We start from the raw sequence: 19,961 nt of genomic DNA, 5'->3' as shown, positions 1-19,961 counted from the left end.
TGGTGTGTTTTGTGTTATTCCTGTTATGGCAGTCATATAAAAAAAATAGTATATATATATATATATATATACAGGATACAGGAATGACCCGTATGTTGAGTGCAAAGCATTAAGATAAATGAATACAAAAAAATACGTAATATTCCATGTACATTTAATCAAAAGCCATATAAATAAAATGTAAACATTTAAATGGAAATAAATCGAAAGAAAGTAAACCGTTATTCGTGAGCCTTGGCTGGTCACGTGACCAGCGCGCCTGACGTCATTGCATAATCACGGAAACATGGCGCTGCGCTCTTGCTGTCGACGGCTCGCCGCACAGGTAGCTCGTTTAAAGCACTGTGTTAACGACTGCACGAGAAATGTATCTGGTTCTGGTTTATCTCTAGCACGAATCAAACCGCTGCATGAGCCGGCGGCCGTGTTCGTGCGGTCATGGCATCTGTGTGTCAGCGAGCAGCGTCCCTCTGGCGCTCCAGGGGTCAGCAACTGGACTCTTGCGTGGGGGGTCATGGGTGAGTTGACATGCAGCTTTTCTGTGAACCGAAAACATTGGTGGCTGTATTTGACACGTGACGTAATATGCGTGATGCTGTCACACCAGCGGTTCTTTTAACGCAGTGTGAGCTCTGTGTAATCATTAAAATGTTTGCTTTTGCACCAGCCTTTTCGCTCTTTGGAAGCTCTGATGAGAGGACAGAGGAGCAAAAACTTGAGGATGAGCTGATTCTGCTCTTGAAGAAAGCCAAGGTATACTGTGATGTTTTACTGAGTTCTCTTTACTGACACACAGGTATCACATCAAAACCGTCCGATCATTTACCACATGAGACCACAATGAAAACTTGAAAAAAGAGGGACAAAGACTAATATTTAAGTTTTTATTGCTACATTGTTACTCTGATAATATATTTTTAATGATTAAAAAATATTTTAAAATTAAATGATTTGTGTAAAATAAATATATTTTCATTCTTGGGTGATGAATTCTTACACAAATTTTCCAAATCAGATTTTAAAACACTTTGTAAGTAGGCATTATTTTTTCACCTGCAGATTTTGTAACCAAGGTGTTATTTTACATTAAATGCCTGAGGATCACACACTAGCAGTCAAACAACGTGTTCTAAAATCAGCTGAAAAATATCAGACATGTTTAATATTGTTCAACTGGAACAATCACTCAGCTAAAAAAGAAATCACAACGTGATTTTCTGTCAAGTGTTTAATTCAGATCCTCAGACTGGCTCTGACTTTAAGAAACTAGCATCAAATTTTCCAGATTTAAGTGGGGGCAAAAGTTATGTAGTGCCTTCAAGTCTTGAGTATTTTTTCAAATGATTTTCATAATATTTACTTTAGAAGACTGAATGTTACCCATCATCCTTCACAGTACAGCATGATGATTGGGGAACTGGATGCTGCCAATGGATTCTTACACAAAGCTGTTCGACTGGCACATCAGATGCACAATAACGATGCCATTATATACACATACAGCCTGGTATGGTGTTTTTTCCTGACTTTGTCCTCCTTTTTAACCTCATCCAGCCCTTTTATTCTCCTTGTTAAACAAAACATTGCAACCATCAATATTAAATATCACTCAACAGAGAAGATTAAATGAGAGCATCATTTTGCTTCACAGATGGCGAATCTTGCATTTGTCCAAGGTCAGCTGGAAAATGTGAGTAAGGCTGATGGTGATCTTGTGCCACAGACTCAGTGCTCTACATTAGTAGATTAGTGTACATCTGTCGCGAACAGCAGCATGTGAGACTCTTCGTTGTTTATTGTTGCAGGCTGAGAAGCTGTTCAAAGCAGCCATGAGTTTTATGCTGTCAGGAGGAACACCACAGGTAAAAACACTCAGTGCTGGAACATTTTTGTATGAACGTGTAATGCTTTTTACTGTTTTACACCGACACCTGTTTTATCTCAAAAGGATGACAATGCAGTGATCGAGATGTCGCTGAAGCTGGCCAGCATATATGCCACTCAAAACAAGTGAGTTCTGCTCCTCTGCTGAGAGAGTGAAAGCTGACCTGTTCACCTCTGCACTCTTCAGGAACTCTTGACTTTTCATTTCCAGGAACGAGTTGGCAGAGCATGGCTTCCAGTTCTGCACAGAGTCTTTAGAGGCCAAGATTGAGAAACAGAAGGAGCTTCCTCAAGAAAGCCTGTCAGGTATCACAGCCACCTTTCAGTTTTGGCTGTATGCCACTGCAAACACATCTTTTGCGTTTGTTTGTCAATGTATTGATCTCTTACTATATGTTTGTATTTGTATTAGATGAGGAGCGCAAAGACACCAGGTTGCTGCTCGGTCTTAGTCTGGACGCCAGGGCCCGTTATTTGGCAGCTAATCATCATTTCACAGGAGCCTGCAGAGATTATCGGCACGCGCTGCAGATCTGTCAGGAGGAGCAGGGAGAGTCCCATCCACAGGTGATGACATTACACACTGCTACATATATTATCATAATTATCCAATGGTTTGTCCCATTAAATGGTATTGTGTAATCTGCTTCAGAGCCTGGTTCTGTTGAGTGACCTGGCGACGGTGTTGGACCTGCAAGGAAAGCATGATGAGGCTCTGGCTCATGTGAAGAAGGCGGTTGAGCTCGGACATGCAGCGGGTCACCCTGATCAACATGTGCTGCTTGGGAATATGGCGGGAATTCTGATGCACAAAGGTTCAACTGACCCCTTTAGTACCGCTGACGTTTACATTTAGTTTTTGAACAAATGAAGTGCAAAAATCACAAATTCATTCTGATATACAATCCCAAATGTAAATATGAAATATTTATAAATACTAATATATAAAAATACAACATATTATCTGTATATATACTTCCATTTTACCACTCGGGGTCAGTAAGATTTTTGTTCAGAAGTTGTTCAGTATGAAATAATTAGTAACAATTTTATTATGTAATTTATTCCTGTGTTGCCAGCTGTCACATGATCCTTTAGATATCATTCTATGTGTAGGGCCCTATGAAGTCCGTTTTATTTTTTCAAAAAAAGCTTTTTTTTTTAATTCCCTTTTTTCCGTCGAAATTTTTCTGGATTCCATTGCTTTTTTGTTTTTTAACTGTTTTAATGGTGACATTAAAAAATATTAATAAAATAATTAATTGAATTCATGAAACTTGCACAGTTTATTAGCAATTTATTAAAGGTTTAACATAATATGAAATACTTAATTTTTTTATCACATTTTATTTTTACCAAATTCTGTTTCCCATTAATTTTCTGGATTACATTTTAATAATCAAAAGCATCTCCAATTAGCTGATTTAATAAAAAATCTTTTTATTCTTTTATTTCTTTTTCTCAAAAGAACTCTCAGAGGAGTGTTCATAGGGCCCTAAATATGCTGATTTGCTGCCGATAAATATATTATTCATGTTTAAAACAGTTGTGCTTCACAGTCATTGTATGCATTCATGCTTACTAAAAGTATTAAGTTCCTATAATTATATATTCCTGTTGTTTTATCGTTTAAAAATGCATTTTCTCAGGGATACACAGTTGTGTCATGGATGCTTGTCTTTGGTTGTTCAGGGGAGTTTGAGGAGTCTAGTAAACTGTACCAGGAAGCTCTGGCTCTGGCACGTGCAGCGGGAGATGGAGAAGCTGTTGAGCAGCTTCAGGAAGGGCTGAAAGAGTTGGCCAGCAGGAGAGACGGCCAAACGGAGAGCAAACCCGAGGAACAGGAACATAAGGATTGATCCAGACGATGCCTGTGTGTACACACACCTGGAAGTATAATCTACTTCAGTACAGCACAACATTAGGGCAAATATATCAGTTTTGTGCAACATTATCATCCTTAGCAGGGCCATAAATCTCCAGTCATGAATAATTGTAACATTCACTGGTTGCCATTTCACATTTTTTCACCCATAATGCAACAATACACAACATATATTGTCTAATGCCCTTTTTATATATTACCTCCCATTAGTCTTATTTTGTATCCTTGCTCTTAGACTGTAAAAAAATGTTTCCTCTGTAAAACAGAGTCAGGGAAGATAATAAGAGACCGATGACCGGGCAGCTCATCAGTGGTCTTGTGAAATATTGTGCAATGAAACATGTAATAATCTTATTTAAAGCTAGTTTGTGTATATGTGTTTGATGTGAGAAGTGGTTTGATAAACCCGTGAACAAAATCTTTGTCCTTGAATGTTTTTTCTCACCTGAATTTATTAAAACTCATGCACTGTAGATGTCAGTAAGTGTTCAGATTTCCTAAAGATCGTTCAAGAAACCAAAGTGAATCTGAAATGTTGATTTGAGGAAACTTATATTTGCGTTTTAGTTGTCTTCATTTCATTTCTCGAAGCCAATTTGCTTGCAGCATTCAGACACAATACATGAAAATGAAAAAATACATACACCATTAAATATCTCATTTAATATTTCTTGCATCAAGGATTTCAACTACTCTATTTAATTTCTATCTTTTAATAAAAATATCATGTTGTGTTCAAAATGTGCGACTTAAAGCTGGTGCCCAGAAGTTTCTCTGCTATTTTAGTGCCTCAATTTAAAGGAAAATGAGATTAACTTGGTTACTTAATAACTGGCCTTGGATCCTTTTCACTCTTTAAACCATTGGTCAAATGTTGTTCTTATTCTCTGAAGATGATTCTCCTTCTCAATAAAAGAGTTAAATATTCTCTCATTCTACAGGGTAAAAAGACCTAAAAGACTCAAATCAGCAGCTCCGTCTGATCTGTTGTGTGCTTCACCAGAGATGTTTTCAGAAAGAGCTCTAAGAAGAGATGCTGTGTCATCATGTTCCCAATGTATTAAAATCCACACATGATATTTTAAACCTGTAATTATTAATAGTGGGAACAGCGAGTGCCATCCTAATAAAGGAGAAGGGATGTATCAGGGCTGGTAAAAGATGCAGAGGGAGCATGAGGCTGAGATCAACATGACTCAACTAGTAATTAAGGATCTCATAGAGTGTGGCTCATCAGATAAGAGCAGCTCATATTTTCATTCAAACTCAAATCTTATATCAGTCTATTGGGCATGAGATGGACCAAAATGTTTATATTGGCACAAAAATTAATGTTGTGAGTTATGTTGTGCAGAGGCCGCAAATCTTTTTGTCTTTTGACCTAAACCTCTCTAAGGAAAGTGCAATGGGAATTGGAAATAACACAAAATGTTTTTTGTTGTTTTTTTTTTTACATTTTAGGGCCACTGTGTATACAGATATTTATTTTGTTTGTTCTTCACTCGTTATTGACATCGGTGGTTCCATGAAGAACCTTTAACATCCGTGGAATCTTTCTTTGTAATTTTTTTATTGTTCTTCACACTGAGAAATAAATGATTCTTTTATGAGTGGCTCACTTAAAGTTTCATTGGGGAAGCAAAAATAGATAAAACCTTTTTTTGGGACTTTTATTTTTAAGAGTCTTTCCTCTGAATTTTCTCAATGAGCATTGGTTTATTCGTTTATTCCGGTTTGCAACTAAAATTACTTCTCTTGCTCGCTGCCTTCATACTGGCACGCAGTCATGTGAACAATAATTGCTGGTTTGACAAGTTTGAGGGAAGAAAATGGTGATTTACACAAGCTTTCTGTTGTGCTGTGATTACTTTCCTCTCACTGCATAATTCAATGTCCTCTGACATGCTCACTCTGGTATGATTGAATGTTACGTGTTTTTTTTATTTTTTTTTATTTTTTGCAGTTCACAACATGTTAACATGCAGAAAGCATGCGTTTATGTAATTTTTTGGATAATTATCTTTTAAGCCCTTTATACAAAATATATATATTTTTATATTGATTTTTTTAATGTTTTTAGTTTGTTATTTCTCAATTCACTTTTTCAAGCTTTTTTTAAGCTGCCAGGTGCCCAGAACCATGTAAGCTGTTTGGATTTAGCTTTATAACAATAACGTCTGCTGCTGCTTATATTGAATTGAATTTAGTGGCTTCAGGCAAAAGCTTCTGTTAGTGTGGTGAAGCTAGAAGACATTTTCCCAACAGCAACTTTATGATCTTTTTTATGCTGAGTTATTATTGTATTGACTGTTTTTGTTTTTTGGAAGTGGGTTATGAACAATGTGAAGCCAGGGTTAATTTGTATGAAAACCTGTTTCTGTAAGATTTAGGTTTCCCTCTCACAGAAGAAAAAATAAAAGAAAAAAAATTTTATTTCATTTTTCTCCCTCAACAAAACCTCATTCTCAGCTTATAGCAAACGATGAAATAATATGGATTGCAATACATTATTTTGTTTATTTTATTGGACTAAGACTGTCATTAAAATGATTTATCGTTGCTTAAATAAATTTAGCATATCATTTAGCATGTAGGAATTATTCCACAGAAGAACACTTTGTAAATTTTTATTTACACCTGTGTCATGGGTGCAACAAAAAAATACTCACCCAAAATTAAATTGTGCTTGAAATGTACTCACCTTCAGGCCATTCAAGATGTACATGAGTTTGCTCATCTGAATAGATTTAGAGAAATTTTGCATTATATCACTTGCTCACCAATGGATCCTCTGCAGTGAATGGGTGCCGTCAGAATGCGAGTGGAAACAGCTGGTAAAAACATGTAATCCACACCACTGCAGTTCATCAATTAATGTCTTGTGAAGTGAAAAGCTCTTAGTATGTAAGAAACAAAATACATAATTAAGGCATATTAACTTTAAACCGTCACTTCTGACCAAAATACCAGTCCATAATCCATAATAATTTCTACATAGTAGTTTATTCCAGTGAAAAAGCCCATGCCTGTTGTCCTCTCACATCAGAATCCACTGACATTTGTTTTTAGAAATGTTTTGGACTGTTTTTTGCTTCTAAACAGTGCTTGATCTCTGCATATTTCTCTCTTGATTCAGATGAGACAGCATCTTCACAAAGACAGCAATATTATTGACAGAGGGCTAGTTTGTAAAAGTTATAAAGGTTATTACAAACATGAAGCTTTTCACTTCTCTAGACATTAATTGATGGTCGTGGATTATGGTGATGTTTTTATCAGCTGTTTGAACTCTCATTCTGACGGCACCCATTCATTGCAGATGGTCCAGTTAAACAAGTGATATAAATCTCAATTTTTTTTTATGTGTTTTGATTAACTATACATCTTGAATGGCCTGAGAGTGAGTAAATATTCAACAAGTTTTCATTCTTGGGTGTATTATTCCTTCAAAGCAAAGGTTTTCAGTTACCATTGGATAGTTTTTAAGAATTTTTTTTAGCTAGATTGATTTACAGTATTAGGTGATTAGTGACAATAAGGGTATACAGAAAGTTGTGTTTGGCAAGTCATGTGACTTCAATATGGTGGGTTACCATTAGGTAGACCACCCCATGAGAAATAAAACTGTAAACAGAACCCCATTTAAGGGTACATCGTTTTAAAAAGTGCATCTTTAAGTTCCTTGTGGGTAAAGCATATAATGTGATTCAGTCTTTCATCCTAAAAGATAAATCAGGTAGCCTATGAATTTCACATTTTTATTTTAGGCATTTTATTTTAAGTTTAACTTACTGGTAAACAGCATTTTTGCCGGATTTCTTTTAAACAATTTTTTAGTCATTATTCTGGACATAATTATACCAGTAACCTACTTCTCACAAATATTTTGTTTCCCACACTTCAGTGTAAAAAATGCCATAATTTATGCCGATTCAAAAGCCTTTAATTAGATATTTGTAAAGCATGTTTGCATAACTCTGTTCTGTCATAGGATCCCTAATTATTAACAACACTGACAGATGTGATTGTTCCCACAGAACACCTGCACAAAGGGTGGTCATTATTCATTCTGTTCCATTCTTCACATGTGTATTATCATCTGCTTTGAGCTTTCACAGGATTATTCTGTGTTGGAAAAGAACAGCCTGTTCATTTGCACTCAGAAAAGGGTATATACTCTTGTCAAGTGATTAGATCCAAAGAAATGATTCCACGAACTGACATGCTTCCACAGTTGTTTTAGGTTCACTATGTGCTGATCTATTATAATTGTTCCTCAGCAGAAAAAGGTTTTTTTCTCCCCTGAAAGAACACTGCAGAAAACTGATAGCAACTAGTATTGACCCCTGACATTTTTTGACTAAGGTTCACTAAATTGACCTTTTAGGTTACCTACATGTGCATTTTTGTAAGCAGGGACAATTACTCACTGGTATAGGGATCAGACATGGAGTGCACACTTTTGGTTTAAACAATCTGTCATTTGTCACTGATAAACTTTGGGAGAAAAGAACAATTTAGGTGAATTATTAATAATGCAATTATACATCATTTCACATGGTAGAATAAGAGGTCTATTTATTCTCCAAATGCATTTTAAAGATGCAGCTGTGCTTTGCGATGTGAGTAAACAGCTGTGTGCTTGAAACAAGTGCTGCTTGATCATACAAGTATTTCATATGGATTATTCAGGCATATATGTAGACCTATTGTTTTCTCAAATATTAACATTAAAGGGATAGTTCACCCAAAATGTATACCTTCATGTCAAATCTGTGGAGTCATATAAGCCTGAAATGTCAGTTAATTTTAATGTGAATTCTCCCTTCAAGATCCACTAGAATAATATCATAAACTCATTTTACATCTACATAAAAAACAAATGTCAAGACTATAAACACTGTGGTGAACACATCGTTTGTAGGTTAATATTTGTGCTGTGCATTTGTAATGTGACTGCTAGCCTAGGTTTTGCACTTTCCCCAGGGATGTAAAAGCTGACCAATTAATCACACGCACACACCATGCACCACTTCTTGTATATAAAGTGGGTCTTGAGTGCCCTTTACAAAAAGTTGACTGATTCTTCATGTGAGGGCATGCAAGGTTTCCAGACGAGACCTCCATCTCCATCTGACTGGTTAAACTCCTAATACTTGACAGAGTGACTCCATCATCTTTGTGTTAACACAAACATTCAGCATTTGGAAATCTGGACACCTCTTGCATGACAGGTGAGGGTTTTTTTTCCATGTCTGATGGGACTTGCTGTGCATTACTGGAATAGTGATTTACTGAAATTCCCTTCTACTGCGAGTATCATCATTTCATAGCTAATTTTTTTTAAAACCTTTTTATTAATGTATTATTCTAGGGTGGTTGATGCTCTTTCAGATCTGTTTTAACCAGACGTTTCATTAACTTGTGAATTCATCAATGACTGAGGTTGACGGAGGGAGCAGCTTATGCTGTATTTTATGGGTAAAGCCTATTCTATTTTATGCTGTATGGAGCTTATTGAACATTAAAGGTTTTTTTTTTTTTCGCACGGTAGATGTTTTTTCTTTTCTTTTCTTTTTTTTTTTTTTTTTTACACACCCATTTAACTGAGTGCTGGCGGGAGCGAAGCTGTTAACGAGCTGCGTGAGCGGCAAGCGCGGGATGTCAATTGTAAATGATGCAGTGTTGATTTCTTTCTCTCTTTTTCATTGGCAATAATGTCTCGTTTCGTAGTTTTGTCGTGTCGCTTGCAGTGTAGATGGGGTTTCATGGATACAAACACATGCATGCCGCATGTCCACGTTTTCCTGAGCGTCTGGGACACGATGACATGAAGCGAGTTGGTTTGCTCGACAGGCACGTGCGTTGAGTCGGCGTGTGATTTGAACGCATTCTGCAAATGCATTTGACGGTAAATGAGTCACTGACGTTAGTTAAACTGTACTAGACAAATAAGTAATCAGTGCGAGAACGAACAACAGAGATCTGTGTGATAGATTGTAGTAAAAGGAGTGCAGCTCGTCTCTCAAAGCTCAATGGTCACCAGTTTAGCCACAATACCATGGTAACAAGGGTTTTTGTTATTCTAAACCCTAGTTAAATTGGAATGAGATCTCCTTAAAGCATTTTAAGCATTGTTTCTGTCAGTTGGTTTTAATTAAAAACGTATTTATTTATTTATTAAACGACAGTCGTGGTTAATTGGAAACTACCAAAGTTCAATTGTACATTATCTTTTCTGTTGTAGCCTGAGATATGTTGGCAGAACTATCATTTCCATTGTGATTTCTTTTCTTGTTCTTTTTTATTTTATTTGTTTATAATTTTTTTTAAGTAGTATAAGAATCACTATATGAGAGACTGAACAGTAGCCTACCATAGGACCAAGCTATGTTTAAATCTGAAGGTTTAATTGAACTGTTTAATGTTGCAATACATTATCAACAAAAGGTTCTTAGTTTTTCCAAATATGCAATTACATAAATGTGGAGCAAGTCTCAAATAGAATATGGATCTTAATTGGAAAATGATGAATATGTAAACATGATCAATGAACACCGCACTGTTCATTTTACACATTGTTTCTCTTGGTTTATTATTAGTTTGGCTTACTAAATAGACATTTTGAATGGCTTTGTGTTTCCAGACCATTGGCTTTTTTTTTTCAGGTTAAAATGACTTTGCAGAGCAGTGTTTATCTGAACATACAGAAATACATTTTGCCGTTGTGGACGGTGGCTGGATGGGGAATCAGCAGGCTTGTTTTCGAGACATCTCCATTTGTAAACGAAGACCTTAACAACAAATATTTGTCGCTGTAAAAATAACCCATCTCCCTGCGCCCCTCCCTCGGACTGCTCATACCACAGCTGCTGGAGCTGAAAAAATGTTTTGGCAGGGTTATGGTTATCCCCAAAGCAATAATTATCCATAGTTAACCCACCTGTTGCTTGTACCCTAATGTCATATTTCCCATTTACAGGTTCAGTTTTTATTCGACCACCCATTGTGAAATATTTCATTAATGATTTTACAATGCAATTGGATATAAACATTAGACCTTTTCTACAGATTAGTCTAATCCACATAATAACACTTGCACATAAATAACTGTATTTTCAAGTATATTGCTTTGATTTATCAAAGTTTTTTTCTGGGCCATGTCTTCCACAAGTACCATAATCAGAAAACAGACACAGAATCAGCTTGCGGCCAAACCCTTGACTGCCATGTAACGAGGCGTGATTGCTGAAATCATCAGGGTGTATTTATAAAAAGAAAATCTGCATAGGTCAAACAGGAAATGACAGTGTTCAGTTATAATTTACGGTTATAATAGCGACCTTGTAACGTGGAATTAAAACAGTACTGTTTCATTGCTGGTGGCTGGATTGCATGGTGTGCAACAATTCAGCCGTGAATTCACGTCATCGCAGGATCGTAGTGATCCATTATATCATAATGTTCAGGACAAGGATTATATTTCTCTTTTAAATGCATTATGAAGACGTCATTTTGCAATTAAGACTATAACCTCGGGAAACAAAAAAGATATGAGGCAAATTTCCAAGAACAACGCTGGACATATAATCAGTTAAACACAAACTGTTGTGGTGTAGTTTGTCACTGAGACATAAAACGTCCAGTGGCCTCTGAGGTCACAAGCAGGATAAAGCGTATCTCCACTGATAGAGCAAGCATGCAAATTTACTTCCTTGAAAACATTTTTTGGCTAGTAAGACTATTGAGCCTCTCTGTTTTATTGTTGCACAATTGAACTGTCAATTTGTATAATTATAAATTAATAAAGTAATATTTCGGGCTCAATACAATAGAAAAAGTAATGATCAATTAACAGGATTTGTGGCATAATGTTGACGATCACAAACAAATAAATAATTTAGACTTGTCCCTCATTTAAAAAAAAAAAAAGAACAAAAAATCCATTGTCAAAACCCATCCACACCAAGAATGATAACTGTAAAGATAAAGATATTAGCATCCTCACCAGTGGATGGTATCATCTTTTTATTTTCTAAGCACATGTTGGTCTGCCGCTTTAAATTCTTGAGCTCATTATAGCAGGATTGATTCTGTTTGGGTGTCAATGTTTTTCTTGTTTGTCAACTGGAAAAAATATTCTGTAAGTGATTCCAGTTATATTGTTTTTCTGTGCCTTTATCGTTAAAGCTGTGGTGTGTACTCTGCTATTCTTAAATATTGCGAATTATCTTTTGAAATGTATCGTTATCTTTATAGTTGTCATCTTTGGTTTGAACGGGCCTTTACTATGAGCCACTCACAGTTTATGGAGGATTTAAAACTAGAAATTTGAAGTCTGTAATTTTATGAATTAACGTACATTAATTCTTGTGTTAAAACTTGTGTATATTTCGCCCAATACAATGCAGTTAGTACGCGATTGTTTTCATCCTAAATCCATGTTAATGTGGCATAACTATTGAAACAGTATTTTAACATTTAAATATTGTCGAATTCACTTCCGAGTTTTTTTCTTAAATACAAGTTTTCTGTCAAAATAAATTCACAGTAAATTTTGTGGTAGTTAACATTTAGCCTCAAATGAGTTTGTCATTCACTCTAAAAGAATATGGTTCTTTAAAGGTTCTTTACATGTAGAACCAGTTCTATTTAGAACCATAGCATACTGAAAAACCCTTTTAACACTGAAATGGATCTTTGTGTCAGAGTTTAGGGTTCTTTATTCCCGCCCTTTTGTTTTTCAAATCTGTAACAAGCAATGCATTACTTAGTGGAGTTCAGTGATCTAATAACGTTACACAGACTGTCAACACACTCTCAACAGGTAAATGATTTCATTCTTAAATTTAAATACAAATTTAACTTTATAATGATATTTATGAAAACAAACATGTTCTTTTCTCTTCGTTTTTAATCACATGTAATGTGAGCAGCTCTGGCTGAGGAAAGGCTAGTCCTCTTCACCACTAAGTAAGTAAGAAAGACATTGAATTTATAACCTATATGATTAGCATTTTTTTTTATTATTATTTATTTATTACTAACAGAGGCTAAACTCTAAAAAGAAAAGTTTATTAGGCCTACTGATTTTCTAAAATTCAGCTATCCAACTACATAGACTGTCAACAGACTCTCAACAAGTAAATCATTTCTTTCTTAAAATGTCTATATATTTTTTACTTTCAAATTGTAACAAATCATGTCTTTTTGTCTTTTAAGTTTAAGAGAACGTGTAAGTGTGATCAGCCCTGTTCAGTTAAGGATATTTCTTTCCTATTCACCACTAAGTAACAAAAATATGTAATTTATGATCCTTTTTTGTTTTGTTTTTACAAAAACAAGTGGAGGCGCATTGTAACTCGGAACTCAATTGTGCATTTCAGATGCTGTCACATCCTACAACCTCATCATCTGTAGAGAGAAACATCCACTCATCACACCAAACTACACATAATGATGGACTTACAGGCATTGCACTGAAACTTCATTTCACTATTTTCATCAGTTTCTACTTTGTTTTACTTCTTTAATTAGTTATGTTCAATGTCAGTTTTCATTTATTAAATGTATTCTGCTAATATCTGTTGTTAGGCTAGTGTCATTTTTGCAGCAAATTCACATCATTAAAAACAGCATTCTCAAGCATTATCTCAAAGCATTATCATTAAAAATGTTATTTATAACCCCATTAAGGTCCTATAAGCATGGTTCTTTATGGAACCCTATAAAAAATGTTCTATTTAGCTCTAAAAAGGGTTCTGCTATTGTTACAAGCCAAATAACCCTTTTCTGGTACTGTCTATAACCATTTTTCTTAAGAGTGTACTGATGCCAGACCATTCATTCATTAATTCAGAGTTCATTCACACATATACCGTATTTTTTGGACTATAAGTTGCACCTGAGTATAAGTCGTATCATTCCAAAAATACGTCATGATGAAGGAAAAAACATATAAGTCGCACCGGACTAGAAAGTCGCATTTATTTAGAACCAAGAACCAAGAGAAAACATTACCGTCTACAGCCACGAGAGGGCGCTCTATCTTTTCAGTGTAGACTACAGGAGCAGTGAGGAGCATAGATGGCCCTCTCGCGGCTGAAGACGGTAATGTTTTCTCTTGGTTCATTTCTCTCGGTTCATGTCAAATTAATTTTGGTAAATAAGTCGCACCTGACTATAAGTCGCAGCACCAGCCAAACTATGAAAAAAAGTGTGACTTATAGTCCAGAAAATACGGTACAAGTCAAAGCTGTCGCTTTTGTATAATCTTTAATAAAAGTATACATGGACACATATGAAGTATGTCCATAGGTCCCAAACGGAGCCCAAGGATGTGTGTATTTCAGTCTTTTCAAATGATTCCTGGAGTTAATGCCACAGAGCCGTATTGTTGAGTCATGTCCCTTTGGTCACATGTTTGTCAGAGGGCTAAAGGAGGAAACTTAATCGAGGGGGAAGGGACAGCTATCAGTGGGTGCCTCAAGGTTGGAAGTGAAAAGCATGTGTGTCTGACAGATAGAGACAGAGAGAGAGAGAGAGAGAGACTGAGACAGAGAGAGGTTAGGGTAAAAGGGTAGTGTGCTTAAACTTCCAGAACAGCTGTTCTGTTCTCCAATCACTGCTTATTTTCACCTCCTGTTCCTCCTCCTCCTCTGTGACTCTTTCTTTTTCTGCCTTTCGGTGGCTGTTTGGCTTCAGTGGTTCTTTGCCATCACACAACAATGACTGCTGTAGCTGTAGCCTCCCTGCAGTGACGATTTTGAGGTAAGTCTCTCTCTCCGTGTTTCTCTGTTTGAAGCAAACATGCTTTTCTTCTCTGTAACAAGGTCTAGTTAAAGGGACAGTTCACCCAAAATTGGAAATCTTGTCATCGTTTACTCACCCTCATGTAATTCCAAACTTGTATGGCTGAATTTCTTGTGTGGAACACAAAAGATAATTTTTAAAGGAATTATGCTAACTGAACCATTTTGGTGACCTTTTATTGTATGAACAAAAAACAATGTTCTTTGAAATATAGGTTCCAGAGAAATAAAGTAAGTTTTAGGTTTGATATCTTTGGTTTTCTGGTGCTAGTTATATAGGAAGGGTATGTTCATATGATTGTGGTAGAAAAACAGGCATATAGTGTTTGGAGTTGTATTTTGATGAAAATGTAACTCCAGCCCTTCCTGTCTTACAAAATGTTTCCTGTTGGAATTCTTAAATGTTATACACACTATCAGGCAGAGAGGAATTATACACAGAGAAATATGCTTGAACGAAATGTAATCATGTTTTTGGTCATTCTTTGTTGTCATTGGACTGTGATTGTCAGGAATGTGGTTCTTTCTCTCGTTCATCCTTTGTATATCCAGCCCAGTGATGATGAGGGGTCTAGAGTTACACTTGGTATCAAGGTAACAATGACTTTGGCCAAGATTAAGAGCAGTCGATGACTCAGTGATTCTTCTAATGGACTAGAATACTGAATGTTTTACTCATTTTCCAACGAACTTGTTCTGTTTAGAGTTACTTTAGTTCAAACATGAGAGTGTGGTGCTAGGAACTGTCACGATTGTTGGTTTGATTCCTAGGGAATGAATGGACTGCTAAAGTATATAGTTCTAGTAAATTTAATGCATTGCAAGTCACTTTACCAGGTGCATATGCATAAAAATGTACATTTATATACATTTAGCACTAAATGCAAAGCAGTGCAATGTTGGGTTGCATGTTTATCTACATGGCTCATGACTTTTTTTTTTCTTTCTATTTCTGACCATCTACTGTCACCACACAGGCAAATAGCACAGATAACATTGCAACCTCCAATGTGCTGTGATTGCATGCTGTAAAGAAACTGCAATATTGCATGTTTTTTGTTAGAAACTATTATTTATATCACACGGTTCTGAATTTAGTGTTCACATGGCAGCAGCATAAGCGTAAGGCTCACAGTGTGGATGCTCATAGTCTCTGGGGAACATCTCTGCTGAATCACTGTCCTCAGTCACCTTTAGTGTGCAGACACACAGTAAGACCCAAACGTCTGAGGATGCACTAAAAATCTGGAATACAAATAAAGTTTGACAAACATACAGGTACATCTCAAAAAAATATAATATCGTGAAAAAGTTAAAAAATTGTAAATGATTTTATAAAGTGAAACTTTGTAAAAGTGTAAATTAAAACATTTCAAAAATCCGGTATCTCAACAAATTTGAATATTTACATTTGTGATTCATTAAATGACCATCCCTAGAGTATAAATTCTGGGTATCTCTTGTTCTTTAAAACCACAATAATGGGGAAGACTGCTGACTTGGCAATGGTCCAGAAGACCATCATTGACACCCTTCACAAAGAGTGCTGTATCAAAGCATATTAAATGCAAAATTGACTGGAAGGAAGAAATTGGGTTGAAAAAGGTGCAAAAGCAACAGGGATGACTACAAGCTTAAGAATACTGTCAAGCAAAGCCGATTCAAACACTTGGGAGACCTTCACAAGGACTGGACTGAAGCTGGAGTGCATCAAGAGTTTCCATGCTTAGATGTCTTCAGGAAAGTGCTACCAAGCCACTTCTGAAACAGAAACAACATTAAAAGCATCTTACCTAAGGAGAAAAAGAACTGGACTGTTGCTCAGGGGGGCAAAGTCCTCTTTTTAGATAAAAGTACATTTTGTAAATCAAGGTCTGGAATTGGAGGAAGACCGGAGAGGTACAGGATCCAAGGTGCTTGAAGTCCACTGTTAAGTTTTCAAACCATGACGTTTCCTGGTGTTGGTTCATTGTGTTTTATAAAATTTAGCCATCTATCAGAAGGATTTTGGAGCACTTTGCACATCTGCTGACAAGCTTTATGGAGATGCTGGTTTCCTTTTCCAGCAGGACTTAGCACCTTACCACAGTGACAAAAACACTTCCAAAAGGTTTGCTGACCATGATATTACTGTGCTTGATTCACCAGCCAACTCACATGACCTGAACCCCATATAAAATGTATGGGATATTTTCAAGAAAAATATGAGAAACAGTCGATCCAACAATACAGACGAGCTGAAGGCTCAGTAGTGCCTCAGCAAAGGCTGATCGCTTCCATGCCACACTTCACTGTTGCTGGAATTTGTGACAAAGGAGCCCTGACTGAGTATTGAGTGCAGAAATGAACCTACTTAAAAAAAGCTTTTCTGTTTTCCAAATCCTTTTTCTTGATTGATCTTAGGAAATACTCTAATATTTTGAAATTATGAATTTTTGACTTCCATGAGCTGTAAGCTCTCAAAATTAAAACAAAAAAACTTTTGAAATGTTTTACTTTACAAGTAATGAATCTAGAATATATGCAAGTTTCACTTTTTAAAATAAATTACAAAAACATTTTTAGATGCACCTGTAAAACTGAAAACATAGGTTGAAATAAAATATATTATGAGGAAACCTTTAAATCTCCAAATAAAGCACTTTTTTCTAATTTTGAATTTAGAATAAAAAATGTTACAAATATATGACACTGGCCATGTGAACCCCTTTGTATAAAAGTTCAGCTTTACTTCTCAAATAATGCTTTATCCTTCTCAAATAATGCTGAACAACATGATCATCAAATCTGTGGAGATAGTGCTGCTGCCATTAAATCAGTTCAGCTCCAACCCCAGTTAAATGAACCTGAACCCAAGTAATCAAGGTCTTCAGGATTACTAGAATCTTCAGAACTTGGGACAAGTTGGAGCTAAACACTGCAGGACATTGGTTTTCCAGGACCAGGATTGAATACCCCTGGATCAAAGCAAAAGACCTTGTTACAAAAGGTACATCAAAAGTCTTCACAGTAAAAGTTTATTAAGTGTAAGTTAGAAAATAGAGCACCTTCACCAATCTGGGTCATATCATCAACTCATAGCTCTAAAAACATCACAGTTTAGCATAACACAGTATCACAGTTTAACATAAATTTGTAAAACAACTTCTTGTTAAAGTTTTTAAGACATTTTAGGTCCTAATAAGAAAGGAAACTGCACATGAACTCCAGCCATTATAACTACTCAGCCTTGAAAAGAGTGTTCTCTGTTTAGGCAAGTGCATGTTTCACCAACGTCACACACACTACTTAACCTTTGAATGGAGTGTGCTACAGGAAACTACAAGAAAGAGTCAGGGGAAATAGATAAGCTGAGTGAGTAGGCACACTTTGGCTGAAATGGCAACGGTTTTAGTATTCTCATATTTGGGCTTTCACAGGTATGAATTATTCTCTCTCTCTCTCTTTTTTAAAAAGATGGTTATATTCTCATGTCGTGCTCTTTTCCTTTTTCCTTTGTTTCATTGCCATATAGTTTTGCGATTCCTCATTGTTAACTTGTCCTTTGTAAGTATAATATTATAAACAACTGATGTTTTTTTCCTTTAAAAACTGTTTACTGGTTGCCTATAGGAAGAAATGAATACCTTGACCTTTCACGTACTGACATGACACCTACATCTCTATCGATCTGAGTAAGGATGTGGCTTCTAATTTTGGCATTTTCTATTGAGAAATGTTACAGAATTTTCCTGTGCCATGCCCAGTTCATATGAGATGCTGTTACTGTGATATTGTATATGAGCTTTGACCTTGTTGTTGACTGATGCTCAGAGTGATCCATTCTCCTTGGTTTTACAAGGACGTGAAAAAAGCCTCTTAGGGAAATGTGATTTATATTTTACTCTTTAGAATTTATTTTTAAACTTGGAAATGTGCATATATGTGATGTTGCAATCAACTTTATGAGTACAAGTTATTTTGTCATTTTCTCTCATAATAATCAAGTGAAATGACAAAATTATTCCATCTATTGGGTCTTTTGAAAGACTTCCAGCAATATGTATTTAATGCTATTCACAGAATGTATCATTTATGTTACTATTTAACTATATGGATCTTTACTCTGGGGCTTTAAAGCCATTAATGGAAAGGCTTTAATGGTCATTAAAGTCTCTTTAAAGTCGAGAGCTTGCTTAGTGCTGCATTTCTCAATAAACTACAAAAACACAGAAGCTAAGTGAGGAAAAATGAAGGTTGTCTCTAAAATATTGTAAATTGATCTGTTGGAGATCTTTAAACCAAGCAGATGTTTTCTTTTTCCATGTGTCACCTCAGGTTATGCTGCCCGAAAGTTCCCAATTGAGTCTGAGTGAAAGAGAAAAGGGCTAAAGCCAGCGCACTTTACAGCACCACGCACAAACCTGACCATAAGCAATGAGTGACCCTCAGGATGCCAGTGACGTCACTTCAGCCGCAAGCTTGACACAGCATTTGGTAAGTAATATTTAACTTTTTAATTTTTTAGGCTATGAAGATGATTAAGCTGGAATATGTTTTGCCAATACAGTACATTTAAGCTTAGTTTCATCAGTATTCATCTACTGCTTTTCTATTAAACACAAAATATTAGTAAAGTGAACGAGACAGTGACCTGTTTGATTTTTTAACACAATATACCTGTTGCATATTAACAGGAAAGTGTTAACGCATTCAGACTGTTTAATTGCCTTTTTTTAGTAATTAATTAAAGAACCAGAACATATGAGTCATTCTGTTTGAGAATTGGGCTACTGTGGTTGCACTGTGTTTATTTAAAAAGAATCGGTTCATAAGAGTCATTTGTTTGTGAATCAAACTACACTGGTCGGTTTTATGTCAATACAACTCAATGTAAAGATGTTTTGTAGTTGAATGTTTGGTAGTACACTTTCACGCATCCGCTGAAAATATATCAGGAGAGTTAATTGCAGAAAACTATCTTTCCGATGTCTTCCTTGGCACACAGAGGAACTAGTGGCATAAATAGCTGCCAAAGTGTTGTCTAAGGTTAGGGGAAAAGGTTTGGTTTATTTTCAGCAGTGGGTGATTGTTGTGTGTGTTTGTGTGGTACATGTGTTTAGGAACATCAGCAGTGCCTGCTCTGCTGATTTGGTGAGATTCTAGCTGTGCTCTGCTCTCAATTGCCATTAATACTCTAGAGGGCTTATCCACCAGAATAAGATTTAAAAACAATTTGTGTAACCATGAGGACAGAGCCACCTAATGTACCATACCCAGAAATCAGTTTACTTCTAAAGAACATGTTGTGCCATTATACAGCAGTGATGAAGACGTGCTGTGCAGATTGTGTCTGGTTTTTAAATATGTCCCTGGAAAACTGTAGTGTTTCAATTAGCCTT

General features: G+C 36.0%; 2 protein-coding genes across 6 annotated transcripts in view; both read left to right on the top strand.

The window, feature by feature from the left end:
- The first annotated feature begins 254 nt into the window (after positions 1-254).
- On the top strand, positions 255-4,201 carry LOC127950715 (tetratricopeptide repeat protein 19, mitochondrial-like). The gene is made up of 10 exons (XM_052547926.1): positions 255-518; positions 668-753; positions 1,397-1,507; positions 1,652-1,690; positions 1,806-1,862; positions 1,949-2,010; positions 2,096-2,190; positions 2,297-2,451; positions 2,537-2,699; positions 3,577-4,201. The coding sequence occupies exons 1-10, from the start codon at positions 287-289 to the stop codon at positions 3,741-3,743; spliced, it is 1,167 nt and encodes a 388-aa protein (XP_052403886.1). The 5' UTR covers positions 255-286; the 3' UTR covers positions 3,744-4,201.
- A 4,630-nt stretch (positions 4,202-8,831) lies between these two features.
- Positions 8,832-19,961, top strand: part of LOC127950707 (anion exchange protein 2) — a 28,806-nt gene continuing 17,676 nt past the window's right edge. For 2 of the 5 annotated variants that reach the window (XM_052547893.1, XM_052547892.1), the window contains exons 1-2: positions 8,832-9,003; positions 18,898-19,056. In XM_052547893.1, coding sequence (XP_052403853.1) covers positions 18,997-19,056 — 60 coding nt within the window. In that variant the 5' untranslated portion in view covers positions 8,832-9,003; positions 18,898-18,996. Of the gene's footprint in view, positions 9,004-9,432; positions 9,681-14,024; positions 14,540-18,897; positions 19,057-19,961 lie in introns of those variants that run through there. The other 3 variants (XM_052547896.1, XM_052547891.1, XM_052547895.1) reach the window with 3 other exon arrangements.

This window comes from Carassius gibelio, chromosome B2 (assembly GCF_023724105.1).
Source record: "Carassius gibelio isolate Cgi1373 ecotype wild population from Czech Republic chromosome B2, carGib1.2-hapl.c, whole genome shotgun sequence".
In the NCBI taxonomy this organism is placed as follows: domain Eukaryota; kingdom Metazoa; phylum Chordata; class Actinopteri; order Cypriniformes; family Cyprinidae; genus Carassius; species Carassius gibelio.
This window is presented reverse-complemented; position numbering and strand designations above follow the sequence as displayed.